Below are 17985 nucleotides of genomic sequence, written 5' to 3' on the forward strand. Positions count from 1 at the left end.
TTTCAAACGTCATGTTTGGACGAAACCATCACTCATCAACCACCCGTTCCCATTCCTAAGTTGAAGCCCAGTTGGTGATAGCAACATCATGCAACGGGATGTTTTTCAGCAACAAGAACTGTACTAGTCAGGCAAGTGAGGCAAAGAGAATTGATTCTGATGGCCAGCTATAGCTTTTACAAATTGTGCTTCTTAGAAAGCAGTGTAGGAAGGAAAAGAAATCCTATTAACTGGAGATATTGTGCATGAAGTAGCAGCCCCAAGACTACACACACGTCTAAGCAGCACTATGATTTCTGGGTTGCAGTTTCTGGGGCGGTTCGTGCCACTGTGCGGGAAAAAATAATAACATCATAGCATGTATGAAACCAATAAGAGGATGGATTACCGTAGATGCATTTTTGCTTGCCATGGGCCATCATGAGCAACGAACAAGAGACTATTAATGATGGGTCTCATTTGAAGTGCAAGACAAAGCCCTTGTGCCGTATCGGCTCAGTCTTTTGATCCTCTGGAGGTGCCTCGAAGAGATGAGAAAAAGCAGGAAGGAGATAAGATGGTAGAATATTGTAAACGGAAAATGCAGCCTGGCTAGAGATTATGGTGTAATAAGACGGTGGTAATAGAAAAGAAGCAATGAGAATGTGATGAGGTCACAGGCACAGAACTGGTTCTCTTTCTTAAATAAGGATTCATTTTCCAGTCCCCCAGGAGTTTTTAAGATTTGTGATTTGACCTTTTTGAATTTGTTTTTGTTTTTTTCACATAGCTTTTTTTTTTTAGCAGCCCTATATTTGTCACAATGAAACACATAATTAACTGCACTCAAAGCTTCTTTGCACAAAACACCCACCTACTCCAACGCTAATTTCGCATCTTGCAGAAGTGCAGCCTCTAATTGTTCTTCATTTTGTTTAATCTTTCAAGAAAAAATATGGATGCGGTCACATTCAAAATTGCCTTTTTGGTATTGAGGTCTTTTGTGACAAATCTTAATTAATAGCTTCCCTGCGATTGGCTGGCAACCAGTTCAGGGTGTCCCCCCGCCTACTGCCCAAAACCGGCTGAGATAGGCTCCAGCACCCCCTGCGACCCTTGTGAGGAATAAGCGGTCAAGAAAATGGATGGATGGATGGATGGATGGATGGATGGATGGATGGATGGATGGATGGATGGATGGATGGATGGATGGAAAAAAATAAAATAAAAACAAAAATAAAAGTCACTCAAGGGTAAAGGAACAAACTCACGACTTTCAGCTTGGGAGACTGCCACACTACCACCTGAGCTATGCACCTCCTACTGTTTGCTTTTCTCCAAGAGATCAAAGGCGTTGTTTTTGTCTCTTTGAGTTAGGAAGATTCCATGGAATCAGCTGCAGTTGACACGAGTGATATACTAACAGAAAGCATTACCTACTTGGCTCAGGGAGTAAATCGGCTGACTCCTAAGCTGAAGGTCGTGAGTTCGTTCCTCCACCCTTGAGTCACTTTTATTTTAAATTTTTCAAATTCCTTATTTTACTCTCTTCCAAGTGTAAATATTACTCGAAAACGGAGCCTATTTGGTCCCACTCTAAATATAGAGTAACATTTACTCGACAGAATTTACTGTGCACAATAGCAGTATTTAACTTTAAACATTACAAATTGCACAAAAAAAGGAACATATAATTAGGAACTGCTAATGTGCAGGAAGTTCCTCTCAATCAACTACTCAACTCACATCAGCGTGTCCAGCGCCACAAATACACAATTTTTTTTTTAGCAAATACAGGTGCCTCCTCTCAAATAAATGCCCCAGTTAGATTCCTGTTATTAAGACTTAAGAGAGCTTCATAAATTAAATGGGGAGATTTAATATCACGACATTAAGACGAGTTCCACAAACTAATACTGTACCTATAAAAAATGAATATCAGTTACTGCAGGGCCCTTCATTCTTGGCACTCTGTGTTCAATTTCCTCTCAGTGACAGTATGACTATGCATGTGAATCATGCATCTCAATATGTGGCCTGTGATAGACTGCTAACTAGTTCAGGGTTCATGGCTGACTTCAGCCCGGATGGGCTCCCGCTAAGCATGATGTGCAGTATAGAAAATGAGCAAATGAATATTGTAGATGGATGAATATGGATATAAGTGCAGTTCACAGCAAGGCTGATCAATATGTGTCATGTACAGCAAATATTTCTCACCAACACACAGAAGTGTGTGGACACTTATTTTATTTAACGGAACAGCCGGACATTCATTCTGTAAAATTTAGATGCATGTTTGTGTAGATGCTAATGTCAGTAGTTAAAGGTCTTTTTTTTTTCTCATCAGTGGTCCCTAACTTTTTTTTTCACACATGAATTTAGAATACACATTTTTACATACAGACATAAAAAAAATAATAAACACAGATGGTTATACTATATACCATGAACACATCCTTGTCCTCATTTGGCATTATGCCGATTTGCTGTACAAACCCCAGTCCCACTGAAGTTGGCGTGCTGTGTAAAACGTAAATAAAAACAGAATATAGAGATTTACAAATCATTTCCAACCTATATTCCAATGTATACATTACTCCTGTTATACCCACGACACGACACGTACCTGTTTCCAATCAACCTATTCACCTGTGGAATGTTCAAACAGTTAAGATATACCGTATTTTCACGACTATAAGGCACACCTAAAAGCCTTCATTTTTTTCAAAAGCTGACCATGCGCCTTATAATCCAGTGCGCCTTATATATGGATCAATATTGAGCCGCCACAGGTCTCGCTGTCAAGACGTTATCGGTGACCCTGCACGATCGGTGACACGCATGCGCAGAAGCTCCCACTATCTTGGTTTGCTAGCTAATACTAACACTTTAGCTCAGAGAAAATAATAAAACAGCTGTTTATTCATTTTGGGAGTGAATGGAGTTGTCAGAAAGCTGGTTTGTAATCTATTAATAAAGTTTGACTGACCTATCTGACTGTTTCGTTGACATTCCCTTTAGCGCAGCACCATCTAATGGATGCATAACGTAACCCCAGCCTTTACTGTAGCGCTTTATATATGAAAAAAGTTTGAAAATATGTCATTCATTGAATGTGCGCCTTATAATGCGGTGCACCTTATAGTGCGGAAAATACGGTATTTACTAAGGTAGGACATAAATAAATACGTATCAATATGCAACATTTTATTTCTATACATCTTAGCCAATGTTGCATTTTTCAAATACAGTTATGATAACTTCTAAAACATTCCCATCATTGGAGAGTGATATCTACAACAGGCCCGCAGGCAACTCATGTGGTCTTCGGAGGCTCTGTACTGTAAATCTGCATTTGGTAATCAACTACCATATGCATAAGCAATATCACACTTTAGCTGATTCTAAGAATGTATAGCCGTATGTATCAGATGCAAACAGGTGCAAACAGGGCAGTCCATTTATTGGGAAGAAAACAAACACGCACCCGCACACACACACACCCACACACACACACACACAACTCTTCCAATTGCCATTAGCTGTCTCTCTGAGTCAGCATGCATTATTTTACTACGACGTTCGCTCAATGAACGTGAATCAGAAAGTCAATATTACGAAGGCATCACAGACAAGAGAGAGAGAGAGCGAGCGAGAAAGAGAGAGAATTGGGTTAGGCAAGAGGGATGAGGCAAAACTGAGGCAATGAGCAAGTGTAAGTCACAAAATGACTGCCCGTTTTTTTTTTTTTTTCCCACAGAAACAAATGCAAGTACTGTGCATTGAAAGTGTGACAATACTTTCTGATTATGATACCCCTGAGGTCTCAGAAACAAAGAAGGGTGTGTCTGAGAGCAATGTAGATGCAAGAATAGAAATGGGATTTTTTTATTTTTCTATTTGTCACACTGCCAAAGCGTAAGGCCACACATATTCGTTCCATGTTTTCTATAGCGTTGTGCGTTGGAATTGTCTATTCATATCAATCATATGTGGCCCCAAAAACAACTCGAAAGTTCATTTCTCTGAAAAATAAAAGTGCAATTTGTCCTTCAGCTCAAATGTGCTTTTTAGTTGCCGTTTTCAACATTTGTATTGCTGCCTTGGCTTGGGCAGCATTTCCACAATTCTACTGGTTGTCAATTTAACAGACACCATATTGGCACCCTGCTGTATGTGAACTGCTGAAATCCAATTGGAAAATTGTTGTCTATTGCAGCAGTCAGCAGGTCAGGTCACCATCAACTGTTTTGCAGCCTTCCATATAATACTGTGGTCCAAAGAACTATACAGATATTTCCCTGAACTGATAAAGGGCTTCCTGCATTTTATTGGAATCACTGAATGATTGCCAAAGACCAAAGCAAAAAGTGAGACAAAGGGTGGAGTTGAATATCAGCAATAAAAAATGATGAGTGAAAATCTAAATAAAAATGTGCAAGAGAAGATTGAGGATGAGGGTCTCTACATGAAGGAGTGGGTGCTTCTAATGACAGTAAGAATATTGTCAAGCTTTTTAAGGCGCAGAGAAGTGGGCCAACGAAGTGAAGTGGGGAAAGAAGGCTTGAGGACAAGACCAAATGGAAGAGCATGCGGGAGGGGTCGAGAGCTAAATGAAATGTGAGATGAAGACCTCTGTGAGTATGCCTCAGTTGCCATGGTAACGCCTGACTTACCCCTCCAACTACCCATCCTCATGCAGCATTCTTCCGCCTCTATGCTGTGCAACCGCGGATATTGCACATTAACGCACACTAAATACTGTATGAGAACCTTCATAGATTGCTCACGGTTTGCTCTTTACCATGCTGCAGTGATTATTAGAACAATTGCAATATAGTAGTGAAGATGCCAAAAGATCTCTGCTGAATAGAATAGAATAGAATAGAATGTCGCTGAGCGTCTACGTTACAAATCCAAGATCTCTTTCCAATTAAAGATCGAGGTGCTTTAACTTACCATATTCATACAGAAAACAGTCAGCATTACTGTGTTATGGTAATCACAGCGATACGTTTCAGCCCAACTATTGCGCTAGCCGGCTGTACATAAAGGATTATTTGACAAGCCCACCACAGGCAGTCATGATGGGCCCACATCGCCCCTCCACTCAGCACAGGAGCCCCGCAGGGTTGCGTACTGAGCCCGTTCCTTTTCTCCTTCTACACTCATGACTGCGCTCCTTCTCATAACACTAACAATATAAATGTGCAGACTTTGCAAAATAGGATGATTGCTATAGGCCTACAGCAAGGACATACGGCTGTGAATGTACACGGAAAATAATCTCACACTTTACACCAAAAAAAAAAGAAAAGGATTTATAATGGACTTCAGGATTAAATAGGATGTACGTACATTTAGCACAAATTCTTAGCCACACACCTTTCAGAAAAACTCAAATGCAACGCAAACACCACTCCGCTAGTCAAGAAGGTTTCTTGACAACGCTCAGGAAAATAAACGGTCAAAGAAACTCTTGGTGTCATACTATTGCGGCTCCTTTAGGCAAGGCAAGTTTATTTTTGTATAGCACATTTCATACACAAGGCAACTCAATGTGCTTTACACGAGGAAAGACAACACATAAGCATCAAGAAACAGTAGTTAACATTCAGAGGAAAAAAAATAAATAAATAAAAATAGGTTACAAAATTTACTTTAAAAAAAACCACTTAATTAAAGCTGTTTAAAGGTCCCTAATCAAAGGTATAAGAAAAAAGCAAAGTTTTTTTCTTTAAGCGTGTCATCACACATGGCACCCTAGCAAAGAATCATAAAGCGTACACAACATCAACCAGCAGCTACCATCTACGGATCCTGTTACCTTCCGGAAAACCAGGTCCATCAAAATATGCACCACCAGATTCATGAACAGTTTAGATTGCAAGGCCATTTCCATGCTGACCTCCAAACTTTATTTTGGCACTTTATTTCCACTGTGTGATAGAAACAGATCCAAAAAATGGCGTGTTCGTTAAACCATTAACATTGAATTAAAGGCTCCGTTCAACACTGCAGGGCATGATGCCTAATTCTGACGTTTTTGTTAAATTCAATCTTTTTTAGAGCAACCCACTTTCAACATTTCACATTGGTCAATAATTTGTAAAACAAATAAATAACACCCACCCACTTATGAACTGACCAATAGTCCAGATATTTGAATATGAAATTGTGACTTATGAAGTTTCAGTCCAACGCCAGCGATATGTTGAAGCCAATGAATAAAAGTGCTCGACACTGATCTTTTATACTTCCATCCATCCATTTTCTTGACCGCTTGTTCCTCACAAGGGTAGAAGGGGGTGCTGGAGCCTATCTCAGCTGGCTTTGGGCAGTAGGCGGGGGACATGCTGTACTGGTTGCCAGCCAACCGCAGGGCTCTTTTCAACTTATTTGATTTCAATCCACTTCTTGAGTGCGACTTAATTTCATTTTGTATGCAATTGTTATGGGAAAAGCAGAATGTGGACCCATAAGAAGACAGTACACGGAAAAGAACAGTAAAAGTCTTTACATACAAAAGTACAAACCAAAATCACCCAACATGCGATGAACAGCACAAACAAAGTAACAACTAAGAACAGAGCTAGTTCTGGTGACGAGTGACGCCCAACCCTGAGAAAAATACAGGAACCAAAGCACAGTCACAACGATGTCAAAGAATCTTGAATGCGTATCCAACATGGTGGATTAACAACCATACATGAAGAAATGATATATAAACAGTATTCTATGTTTTGCATACTCTATATGCAAGTATTACTAAGAGAAGCCAATGTCATACATCCCACCATAGTAACAATTTTTGACATTTCCGTAAGGCAGCACAGTGTACGTTTTGCCTCGCAGCAAGAAGATTTCCATTTGAATCCGAGTGTGTTTCTTTGTGCAGTTTGAATGTTCCATCTATGTGGGCTCTCCCCAGGAACACATAAATGAACTGAAAGGTTGTAATGGGATATCATTACAGAGCTTGATCTCACTGTTAGAGCCTCCCCCTGGGAACATTAACAGTTAGTCGGCAGCATTTTGGGCACAGTCTTATCTTTGATAATATGCTATCATTAATGCATTCACACAAGTTAACGTGAATACTTTTGCTTAACATTCCTTGCAGGTCAGAGAAGATTGTATGGGGTTGTCTTGGGGTTAATGAACAAATTAAAAACCACTCCAAATGTCAGTGCACCAATTTTAAGTAATATTAAATTTCATGCCGATGCAACTTTTAGAAAATAATTTCGGGCTCATGTGCAGTTAAACGCAGTCACAGTGAAAAACAGTTTATTCAGTTTGGGAGAGTATAAGTGCTTTTCATCGAGATCAGTAAAGAGGTTAATTACCAAATGCTTTTCTAACGCTTCATTCGACTGAATATGACCCATTCGATAGTTGTGTTTAATTTCCTAGTTTTTCTCAGAGCAGTTTGGTGCTCAATTGCCTGTAGGTAATTACAGAAACAAGGATGTTGGGTAATGTACACTACATTGTCCAACATCCTTCTAATTAAGTAGGCTGGAGGTTTGCCATCTTTGGACAAGTGTACTGTATAGAATGTCCTTTCAAAACAATGTAGATGTGTTATACAATGTGTTTATTGCACTGCAATGTGGATTTTCCATATTCACTCTAAATCAGGGGTGTCCAAACTTTTTCATTTGAGGGCCACATACAGAAAATCAGAAGGACGCAAGGGCCACATAATGTTCTGAGGAGAAATTGTGTTTAGTCCTAAAAATTGTACAAATAATTTATTTGTGCTTTTGCATATTTATAAAAATGCTACAATATATAAACCAAATTATTTGTAATATGGCAATAGGGTTATTAAAGTTTTTGAATTTTTCATTTTAGTTTTTATTTTGTTTTGAGTTTTTTTTTTATTTAGTTAGTTTTAATTAGTTTTCAGGGTGGTTCTGTTAGTTTTTTTTTATTAGTTTTAGTTCTTTAATAAATGCTTAGTTTTAGTTTAGTTAGTTTCAGTATTAGTTTTAGTTGTTGTTGTTTTTGTTTTTTTTAATGTGTATTACTTGTGCGCAATATTTAAAAAAACACCATGGGAGCGACGTCATTATTCCGGTTTATATCAAAATAAATCTACTAATAATCACATTTAAAATCATCCCCAAAGGCTCATGCATTAAATTATTTACCAAAGATTAAAATGAAGGAAATTTTTGCAATAATTATAGTTTTATTTTTAGTTAGTTTTGTAAACATAAAATGTAGTTTCAGTTAGTTTTCGTTCTTTAAAAAGCTTCTTTGTTTTATTTTATTTCGTTAACAAAATTGTAGTTTTGAATTGTATTTTTTTCGTTAGTTTTAGTTAACTAAAACAAACTTTAATAGCACCTGTGTTTTTCGACACCCTCCCTTCTTACTTTGACCATCTCCAAACATTTTTGCTTTTATTTTATTTGAACTGAGTCAAATGCCATTTTGTCGCGGGCCACTAAAAAAAGGACGGCGGGCTGCAAATGGCCCCCGGACCGTAGTTTGGACACCCCTGCTCTAAATGATTACCAGGACAATGTATCATCAAACTAACCCATGTTGTATTTTACTTTATTCTATGAGCGCCACAAGTGTTAAATGTAAACTCTAACCAGATTTTCAAGCCGGAAGCATCCACCGGTAGCTGTTTCCAAGAAACCGACATCTGAGACCCGAACAAAGTTCAATAAATCCGCTAAACTCTATTTGTAATAATGATTTTCTCTGTGCAGTCATTATTGCTGATCCGTCAAGAGATGGTAGTTTCCCAGAAGAAGCTTGGTGACTATTGTGAGGCTCTGAAGCAATACCTGAAGAACGTCTCCACTCAGAGAGACTGCTTTCAGTAAGTCTCCTCCACACTGTCTTCTTGGAAGAATGTTACCGTGCATACATTCATTCCCCAATGGAAACTGAATACAACTCAGTAAGAACACTCTGGTGCTTAGGTTATGCAATATTGTCATTGTCGTTTCATTTTCACCCTGCTAACAAGTCATCTGAGCAGGCATAAACAATGTCATCCCATACAAGTATAAGAATTGCAAACAGCTAAGCTTATCTGCAAAACAAACAAACAAATACATAAAAAAATAAATACATCCATAAATAACTAAGTAAATGATGCAACTCCTCACCATGAAATCTTTTCAAGTTTGGCTTCTTTGAAAACACATTTGCTAGGCCTGCAGCTTGAATGTCAACACAAGGCACATAACACAACCTTTTTAAATTCCGGCATGAATTTTGCATGTACTGTGATTTCTTATTTCACATCAGCAGCCGTTTCCGCATGAGGATAACTTCAGGCTTGGTCTGACATGCAAGAGGTGCAGCTGGTCAATGACAAATGATGGTGGTAAATGTGTTGCGATCTGCATAATATATGTTATGTGATATCAACCGGATAAAAAAAAAATGTTCTCAGATTAATCAATAACATTCAAAATCATGTTATATTGGAGTCAGAACACCTGCCGTCGTTTTCACTTTTCAGTGCCTCAGAATAGCCCCAAATAAAGTTTGGCTGTTCTAAAAGCCTTTTCTGGACATTTCTTTTTGGTTTCGAGCAGAAGACGAAAGATGTTGTGCCGACAGCTATTTCAAACAGTTAATAGAATTACTGTATAATCATTATAATTGACCAAGGCCTCTGTTTCAGATGAAGAGAAACAGCCCCAAAGCATAATGCTGCCACCAACTGTGCTTTACTATGGTGTCGTGTTCTTCTGGTCATCAGCAGTGCTGTCTTTGCGCCAAGCATACCTTTTGAAATTATGGCCAAAAGGTTCAGCCTTGGTTTCATGGGACTATAACACATTTTATTATTATTATTTTTTTTTTATGGCTCTATTAAATATGACATGGCACACTTCTTCCCAACTATTCCCCAATTTAGAGCTCTTGTTTTTTTTTTCTGTCCACAAAGAGCTCAAGTATTTATTTATTTATTTATTTATTTTTTATTTTGAATGTGTTATGGATGCAATGTAATTTTACAAGCTCTGTGGTAGGAACTAAGGAGAATTACAGTACTATTTGAGAAAAGATTATGAGAAGAAAGATAAAAAGAGCAATATGGAAGTTGTAATAATTTAAAAGCTAGTCTGTCCTTAGCCAATAAATGACATTTCTCTTACTCGTGTCTGTGTCTTTTCCAGCGTAACTGCAGTGCGTTTGCCAGACGGTTTATCCTTTGTCATCTATGAGTTCTGGGACGGAGAGGATGAGTGGAAAAGGTATAGCAGTAATTTGGTCATTTTCTGTGACATGGAAATAAACCATTTCAAAGTAGCCTACTGCCTTCATTAAAATGCATAGGAAATAATACGTAGCAGATGTAGAATTAGGAGAAACTCGGATTTCTTTCATTTTGCATGTTTGACATTTAATTCAGCTTTGACATGATTGCAGCTTCTTTGTCATTATACGGTTTTATGAAAACGTTCTTATAAATTAGCAATCCTGCTTTCTTATGAATGACTGCAGCACTTGCGATGTACAAAGCAGCTGAACTTGAAGCTGCCTGCTGCTTCAAGTTTCTGCATTGACGCTCACGTTCAGTAGCAGATACTCACTGCCATTAATATTTTAACTCCTACAAGAATTGCTCAGGGCCATATTTTTGAAGGACTGGCATGTGTGAGTGTGTGAATGCATCGTATGTGCAAACTCAACCACATGTGCTCGCTACTGTTTCCAGGCACCTTCAGTCGGGCCCCAACAAAGCCTTCCAGCATGTGAAAGTGGACACGCTGTGCCAGCCAGAGGCCATTTCCTCTGTCGCCGTGCCAGGTTTGTGCTTGAAAATGACAAATTGCAATTAGGTCGTCCATGTTTCTGGTTTTCCAAATTACATTTGGATTGAACAAAAATGACTCAATATTGAGTTAGCTCACACTCGTGTGAATGGGGAAATGCTTAAATATTTCTTCGGTGATTCAAACGATTCGCAAAATTCAGTACATGACAGAAATCTATCCATATTCCCAAAATTCCCACTTCTCCCACAATTTTACATTGCACAAGCATGCAAACTCATTCAAGTGAATTCAACAAAACGGTTCATCAACGGTCAAGATATATGTATGGAAGTGGGCGTGAAAAGTGATACTTAGAAATGTCTGTCCCATTGAAAATGAATGGGGAAAAGTTGATATTTAAAGTTAAATTGTGCCAAAACTGCAAGCAATGTGGATTCAGACGATATATACCCCGGGAGGTGTAAATTTTAGAAGCAAGTTGAAATTTGAACAGTGTAAATCGGAAATATTGTGTGGGAGTTGTTAAATGGCAAAAAAAAAAGTGTGGAGAATAAGAACCAAAATAACATGTTGAAGCATTCCCACAATTATGACTACAGTTTTTTTGTATGTGTGTACTGTTGATTGAAGTCCTGTTTTATCTTCGGAAGCTGCGTGTGTACTTGAAACTTGGAACAACCTTGTCGAAATAGATTCATTGCCTTTGTGAGGCAACGTTTGAAACACTTGTTTTTTTAATCCATCACTTCTTACCTGCACTGCGAGGATCTGTCTGCTTTCTGTCTGTCCAACCTCTGCACTCTGTTTCTCCGCAGCCGCCTGGTGCAGCGTGAACAAGGCCTGAGCATGAACAAGTACACACCAAGACTGTCGGACACCAACTTCTCGACCTTTCCCTTGCATTTCTCCCCTTCTCACTTTCCCTCACGTCCCTCCAAACTTCTTGGAATACATGTTTACACAGTGCAAATGAATGGCGTCATCTGCAGTGGCTTTTGAACAAAGTGCATTTGCATCCAAACATTGTGGTTTACTTCTTCGTATTTATGATATGGTCCATTCATGAGTTATGTTCTAGCCAGTCGGAGTTTGTCATGTAGCATGGAGTTTTGGGTCAAACTTTTTAATGTAGCAGGAACCCGAATGACTCTGGAAGTCCTTTTGGCGATGCAGACGTTTTTAAACATGCGCTCAATTGATTACAGAAAGCTTATCCATGTTATCCATATTTCACATTTGGTCAAGAAGTAGACCGGAATATTCTGGAAATTATGGAAGTTCTTCGCTTAGTCTTGTTTGTAGCTGACCACAAAATTTGATGTCATCCTCACATCATCTTGCACAGACCAAATACCGTATTTTCACGACTATAAGGCGCACCACATTATAAGGCGCACCTTCAATGAATGTCATATTTTTAAACTTTTTCCATATATAAGGCGCTACAGTAGAGGCTGGGGTTACGTTATGCATCCATTAGATGGTGCTGCGCTAAAGGGAATGTCAACAAAACAGTCAGATAGGTCAGTCAAACTTTATTAACAGCTGTTTTATTATTTTCTCTGAGGTAAAGTATTAGTATTATAGCTAGCGATCCAAGATGGCGGGATCTTCTGCGCATGTGTGTCACCGATCGTGCAGGGTCTTGACAGCGAGACCTGTTGCAGCTCAATATTGATCCATATATAAGGTGCACTGGATTATAAGGCGCATGGTCAGCTTTTGAAAAAATTGAAGGCTTTTAGGTGTGCCTTATAGTCGTAAAAATACGGTACATTAATACAGTAAGTTGACTGTCCTTAAATTATATCGGAAAGTATTTCTGGATTTTTTTTCTAATTACAAAGAAATATTGTAGACCAAATGAACTGATTGTTAGCCATGAAATTATTATTAGAAACTTTGTCAAGTTGAAATTTAAGTTCACACTTGCAGCATGTGTTTGAATTGAGTTCACTCGCCACTACTGACTAAATCCACCCAAAACTCAACACAATGGAATATGTTGTCGACATGGCTGATCAAAGCAATTGCTAATTGCATTTTATGTCATTATGGTGGTTCGGAAAATGGATCGATGGATGCACTAATCTAACACTAAATTCAGTACAGTGGTCCCTCACTACTTCGCCGTTCACTTGTCGCGGATTAACTATATCACGGATTTGGATTTGAGTAAAAAATTCATACATTACAGGGTTTATCTTGCTTTGTACCGTAGATTTTTCAGAGATTATTACCCCCTGACCACCCATGCCGCCCCCCACAGCGCCCGGAATTACTGTATTCTTTATGTTGCTATTTTTCTTATTATATTTACAAAGTTATCAAGTGTTTAGAAGGGTGGGAACTTTGGAGGCTTCATTATGGCTCAGTAATAGAGGGGGAAAAAAAAAAGTAACAGAAATTCACCTATCGTGTGAAATGTAACACCCGTGAAAAGTGAGGAAGCACTGCATTTAAAAATGCATTTTATTTCATAATGATTTTTAATCATCAAGGTTCAACCCCTGGCCGGGTCATACCAAAGACTATAAAAATGGGACCCATTGCCGCCATGCTTGACACTCAGCATTAACGTTGGACTTGGGGGGGTTATATCACCAAATGACTCCCGAGTGCGGCCCCTGCTGCTGCTCACCGCTCCCCTCAGGGGATGGGTCAAATGCGGAGAATGAATTTTGCCCCACTTAGGTGGATGTGACAATCACTGGTACTTTAAGTTTGAACATAAGTTTCACAAAACCGTTTGAAAGGGGTATGGCTTATATGCCACAGAGGAGGCGGGACTTCTGAATATTAAGGAGTGTCAGTAGTGGACAGGAAGTGGAAACTGTGTTGACGTGTGAAACTCTGAAGTACGTGACATCTACCCCATTGCACGGACCAAGTTTATCATTGAAGGTGCTCCAGGTGGAGGAGTGGAATCGTCACTTGCCTTTGGTGCCGGTTGGCGTGGGTTCGATTCCCCGCCTGGGAGACCATGTTTGTGTGTGAGTGAGTGAGGAGAAAAAAAAAAAAAAAAAAAGTTTCATTGGGAAAGTGCTGATCCATGGTTGATACTACACATGATCGCCACCTGCTGGGCACAAGAGTTCAGCCTTGGCAGAGGTCGGCTCAACTGGCTGTTCTTGCTTTTTATTTTTTTTTATTCATTCATCCATACATCCATTTTCTTAACCGCTTACTCCTCACAAGGGTCGTGGGGATGCTGGAGCCTATCCCAGCTGGCCCTCGGGCAAGTAGGCGGGGTACACCCTGAACTGGTTGCCAGCCAATTACAGTATTTTTTGATAAGTTCTACGTCCACTACTGACACTCCTAAATATTCACTTTCTTCAGTATCCCCCTCCTACCACATGCTTTGCCGTCATTTAAGGATGACTGAACTCTTCCTCTCGCCTGAAGTGAACCACGATCGCCGTGTGATGCGCCGTGACACTTCAATCAGCCGATTAAGAAAAACAATCTGGCTTCAGAATAACATTATCACCATATTCACGGTATAATCGTGAGGCTCTGATCCGAATTTGAATCGCATATTAAACTGTAGAATTTTGAAAAATGCAGTAAACAATCATTTTTGCTCAACCATGTTGCAATGGAATTGGAGAGACTAGTGAGGTTTTATTCATAACATATTTGGGTCAACTTGGGTCACTTTCTGATTGAAAAAAATGGCCAAATATGGCCACGAACACACCATTTAAATGACTGACCGTTCACATCCATCTAACAATATGAGAATAATAACTAGCTTTTTAAATGGTATAGGCTATCAGGGAACCATCATTACAATGTCAACTGTGAAAGATATTAGTGAAATGAAATAGCTTATGAGAGCAACAGCCTTTTATTTTTTATTTTTTTCCCCCCCAGGAAAGAAAAGACTGTGAAGTCCATCATTATGTCTTCACAAGACATAATGATGGAGGTCCACTGAAAATTATTCAACATCCTTTGCAAAGTGGCTATCTATGGACTACATTTTAAAATGAATAGTTTATCGTGGACACTGAATCATTTGGTCGATATTATTAACTCGTCTTAACATTTTCTTTGATGCTTCAGTTTTTGCTACACAGACCACTTGCTTTGTTTTTGGAGCACTTTGCGATTTAGCTTTAACATCAGGGTAAAAAAAAAAGAAAAAAAAAAGTGTATTGTGTAGTCACTGTTGGATTAGGATTCTGCTGCTACCTAAACAGAAGAGACGAGATAGTTTATAAAATCTGGTTTGTTTGTGAACTGTTTGTGTCATGCTTGTTTAAAATGACAAACAGTAACACATATTAGCTGTGAAAGTTGAGTAGCGCTTGTATATAGGAATAATGTTCTTCGAATATGAATATATTTGTATTATTTCAATATAGTGCTCTGGTGCAAATCTTTTGTCATTCAAACTGGCAGTGGCTTCTCACACATTTGATTCGTACCATCAGAAACTCTTGACATTGACTATAAAGGCCTTAATAATTGCTACATGATGTAGAAAGGGTTGCTATTTTTCAAAATGTTTTTTTTTTCACGTATTTGACCGCGCAGTAAGCAAGGTAATGTTACATTCATAACAGCTAAATTTCACACACATAATGGCCACTATGTAATATTTGACAATGTATTTGATTTCACAAATTGTATCTTACTTAACAAGAAACACAAACATCACGGATGTTGATTACATATTTAAATAAAAAAAGTGGCTCTATTGGTTACACAAACCTCAACGTGAAAACCAGGTTAGAAAAAATAAGCAAATCGCTTAAATATTAAACACATGACACAAAATAACAGTAACTAAACTTGAATTGAGATTTTGTATGCAGTCATCTTTGTCTCTACTGCAGGGCTTGTAAAATTATCTTACGAATCTTGTCTTATTGTTAGAGAAGGAAACAAGAACAATTATTTTCCCCTCCAACTGTGTTGCATTATTTAAAGGAACTAAGAAAAAAAAAAAAGAAAAAAAAAGGACACACAGACACAAACTTTAGTTTCACATTGTAACAGGAAATAAAAAGATATAACTGTCTGATACAGAAATATGTTACAGAGGGGGGGGAAAAGTGAAAACATTGGTTCTCTAATGAACTTTGATCCATTCTGGATTAAGGTCAGACATAGGCAAAAATGATATTTTACGAACCCCCCTCCCCTAACCCCTCATCAATCATCATCATCATCAACACACAATGACAACCATGGTAAAATCCATCCAAGTGGCAATGAAGTATCGCTCAAAAAAGCACAATTTAAAATGGGTCAATATTGTGACATGATAATCTGATCATTTATGATCTGGATTTGTTGCAGTTGGCCACTTGCTGACTTGTTTGATACACATTACCACAGCATGTTCAGCACTTTCACAACCTACTGATATGTAATGCAAATTTCGCAAATATTCTGCCTCCCAAAGATGATTTCCGCTGTCAGAGAGGTATTCATTTAAAAATAATCTCAATGTTTCTGTGCCAAGAGAATCGGTGTCAAATCCGAGTTGACCAAGCTGCTGTACTTAGAGGAGAGGCATGTTGAGTGGCTCAATGTTTACACGTCATCAAACACGACGTAGTGTTCGACATTACAGAAGCGTTCAAGTCAATGCAGCCCAACAATGTAATGATTCCTGGACAAGTCGCCCGCTCCAATTAGGTTGAAGGTAAATGAGCTGTCAGAATGCCAATACTCTTTCCCGTTGATACATTCCGGAATGTCGTTCACTGTGCAACCCGTTTTGTTTCTCTACTTTGGATATCCTGAGTACGACTTGTGCTTCGCCATGAAAGTAAATATTTATGCCTTTGAAATGTAGTGAAACAGGCCTTGACTGAATGTTTGCTGACTTGGAAGGACTGACCGTGACATGCAGTGCAGTACTTGGAGACTACACCACGTAATGCTGACAGCTGATGTCACCGGGTTTACCTCAACCAGTCTTAGTACACGATTCCAGGTTCCAACTCCAAGTCAGGAATTTGCCAAATTTCATCCCTGATCAAGGCTACATTGATTTCCTTCTGTGACTGTGTTCTTTTCTATTCTTCAACTGAGTGCATGTCAACTGAATGTCTCGTAACTTCTTTGCCGTAGTATTAGGCCATGCTACTCCTTTATGGGTTTGGTGCATTTCTTACCTTCTTTTCCTCCTTTTTCTAGTAGTCCTAAAGTATGAAGGAGACAGAGACTAAGATATATTATATACATATGTATGACGTGGCATACAAGGATGAATATTCAATTTTATGAGATTGTTTAACTATTAATTCTTCATGTATGTTTCTGTAAAACGGAACTAGTAGACATTGAAAGGATGCAAGTATTATTTGTTGAAATTTTAGAAAATGTAGAGTGATGCAAATTCAATAAAGCTATAAAAGTGAAATCGCGTTGCTGTCTTGATATGAAATGTTTACATTATTTAAAGAAGAAGTCAAACTTTTTTGTTCTTATTTTTCTTTTTCTTTTTTTTTTAACACAATAATAGGTTATATGCAGCCCCACTAATCTAAATATGGTATCATATGGTTAATATTGCGTTAGTGGAATATTAGTTAAGCAGCAAAATTCAGCAGTTTTTATCACTATCACAAAAGGTGGACATTTTGCTACTTACGGTCGGCTGAAGATGACATCACAGTTACTCAGGTCTCAGTTAACAACCAATCACAGGTCAACTTCAGAAAACAGGTGAGCTGTGATTGATCGTTGCCTGAGCCCTGAGCAACTGTGATGTCATCTTCAGTCGACAGTAAGTGGCAAAATGGCCGCCGCGAGACGGATAAAAGCGGCTGGATTTTTCTTTGTAACTTATATTCTACATATGTAATATTAACTCATTTGCTCCCAATAACGTGTAAATACGTTTTTTTAATGTTCTAGGTGTCCCAAAGACATAATTATACGTTTTTTTGTTGTTTTTTTATGCTAGAGCATGGTTGCAGAAATGGTAGTTATTACACAAACGGCCACCAGGTGGCAGCAGAGCAAAGGAGAGGGTCATGTAGAAAAAAAGCTCAATTACTTACAATTTTGAATAGATTTTTGAAAACTGATGAAACTTAGCTCTCTTCTAATGCTAATTGCTGCAAAATGGAAACAGATAGAAACATACTTTTTTTTCCTGATGAAAGAAGAGACTTTAATCTTTCTTTTGATAGGTTCCATGTTTTTATAGCAATAGAACACACGGGACTGGGATTGCTTCTGTGAAAATGGCTGGGAGTGAATGAGTTAATTA

At 38.5% G+C, this 17985-nt stretch overlaps 1 protein-coding gene across 1 annotated transcript in view; it reads left to right on the top strand.

Moving 5' to 3' along the window:
• necab2 (N-terminal EF-hand calcium binding protein 2) overlaps positions 1–17130 on the top strand; it is a 94167-nt gene extending 77037 nt beyond the window's left edge. The window contains exons 10-13 of the mRNA XM_077516463.1: positions 8715–8827; positions 10143–10220; positions 10685–10776; positions 11561–17130. Of these exons, the coding sequence (XP_077372589.1) occupies positions 8715–8827; positions 10143–10220; positions 10685–10776; positions 11561–11589 (312 nt within the window). The 3' untranslated portion in view covers positions 11590–17130. The remainder of the gene's footprint in view (positions 1–8714; positions 8828–10142; positions 10221–10684; positions 10777–11560) is intronic.
• The last annotated feature ends 855 nt before the right edge of the window (positions 17131–17985 follow it).

This window comes from Festucalex cinctus, chromosome 3, assembly GCF_051991245.1.
Source record: "Festucalex cinctus isolate MCC-2025b chromosome 3, RoL_Fcin_1.0, whole genome shotgun sequence".
Taxonomy (NCBI): Eukaryota; Metazoa; Chordata; class Actinopteri; order Syngnathiformes; family Syngnathidae; genus Festucalex; species Festucalex cinctus.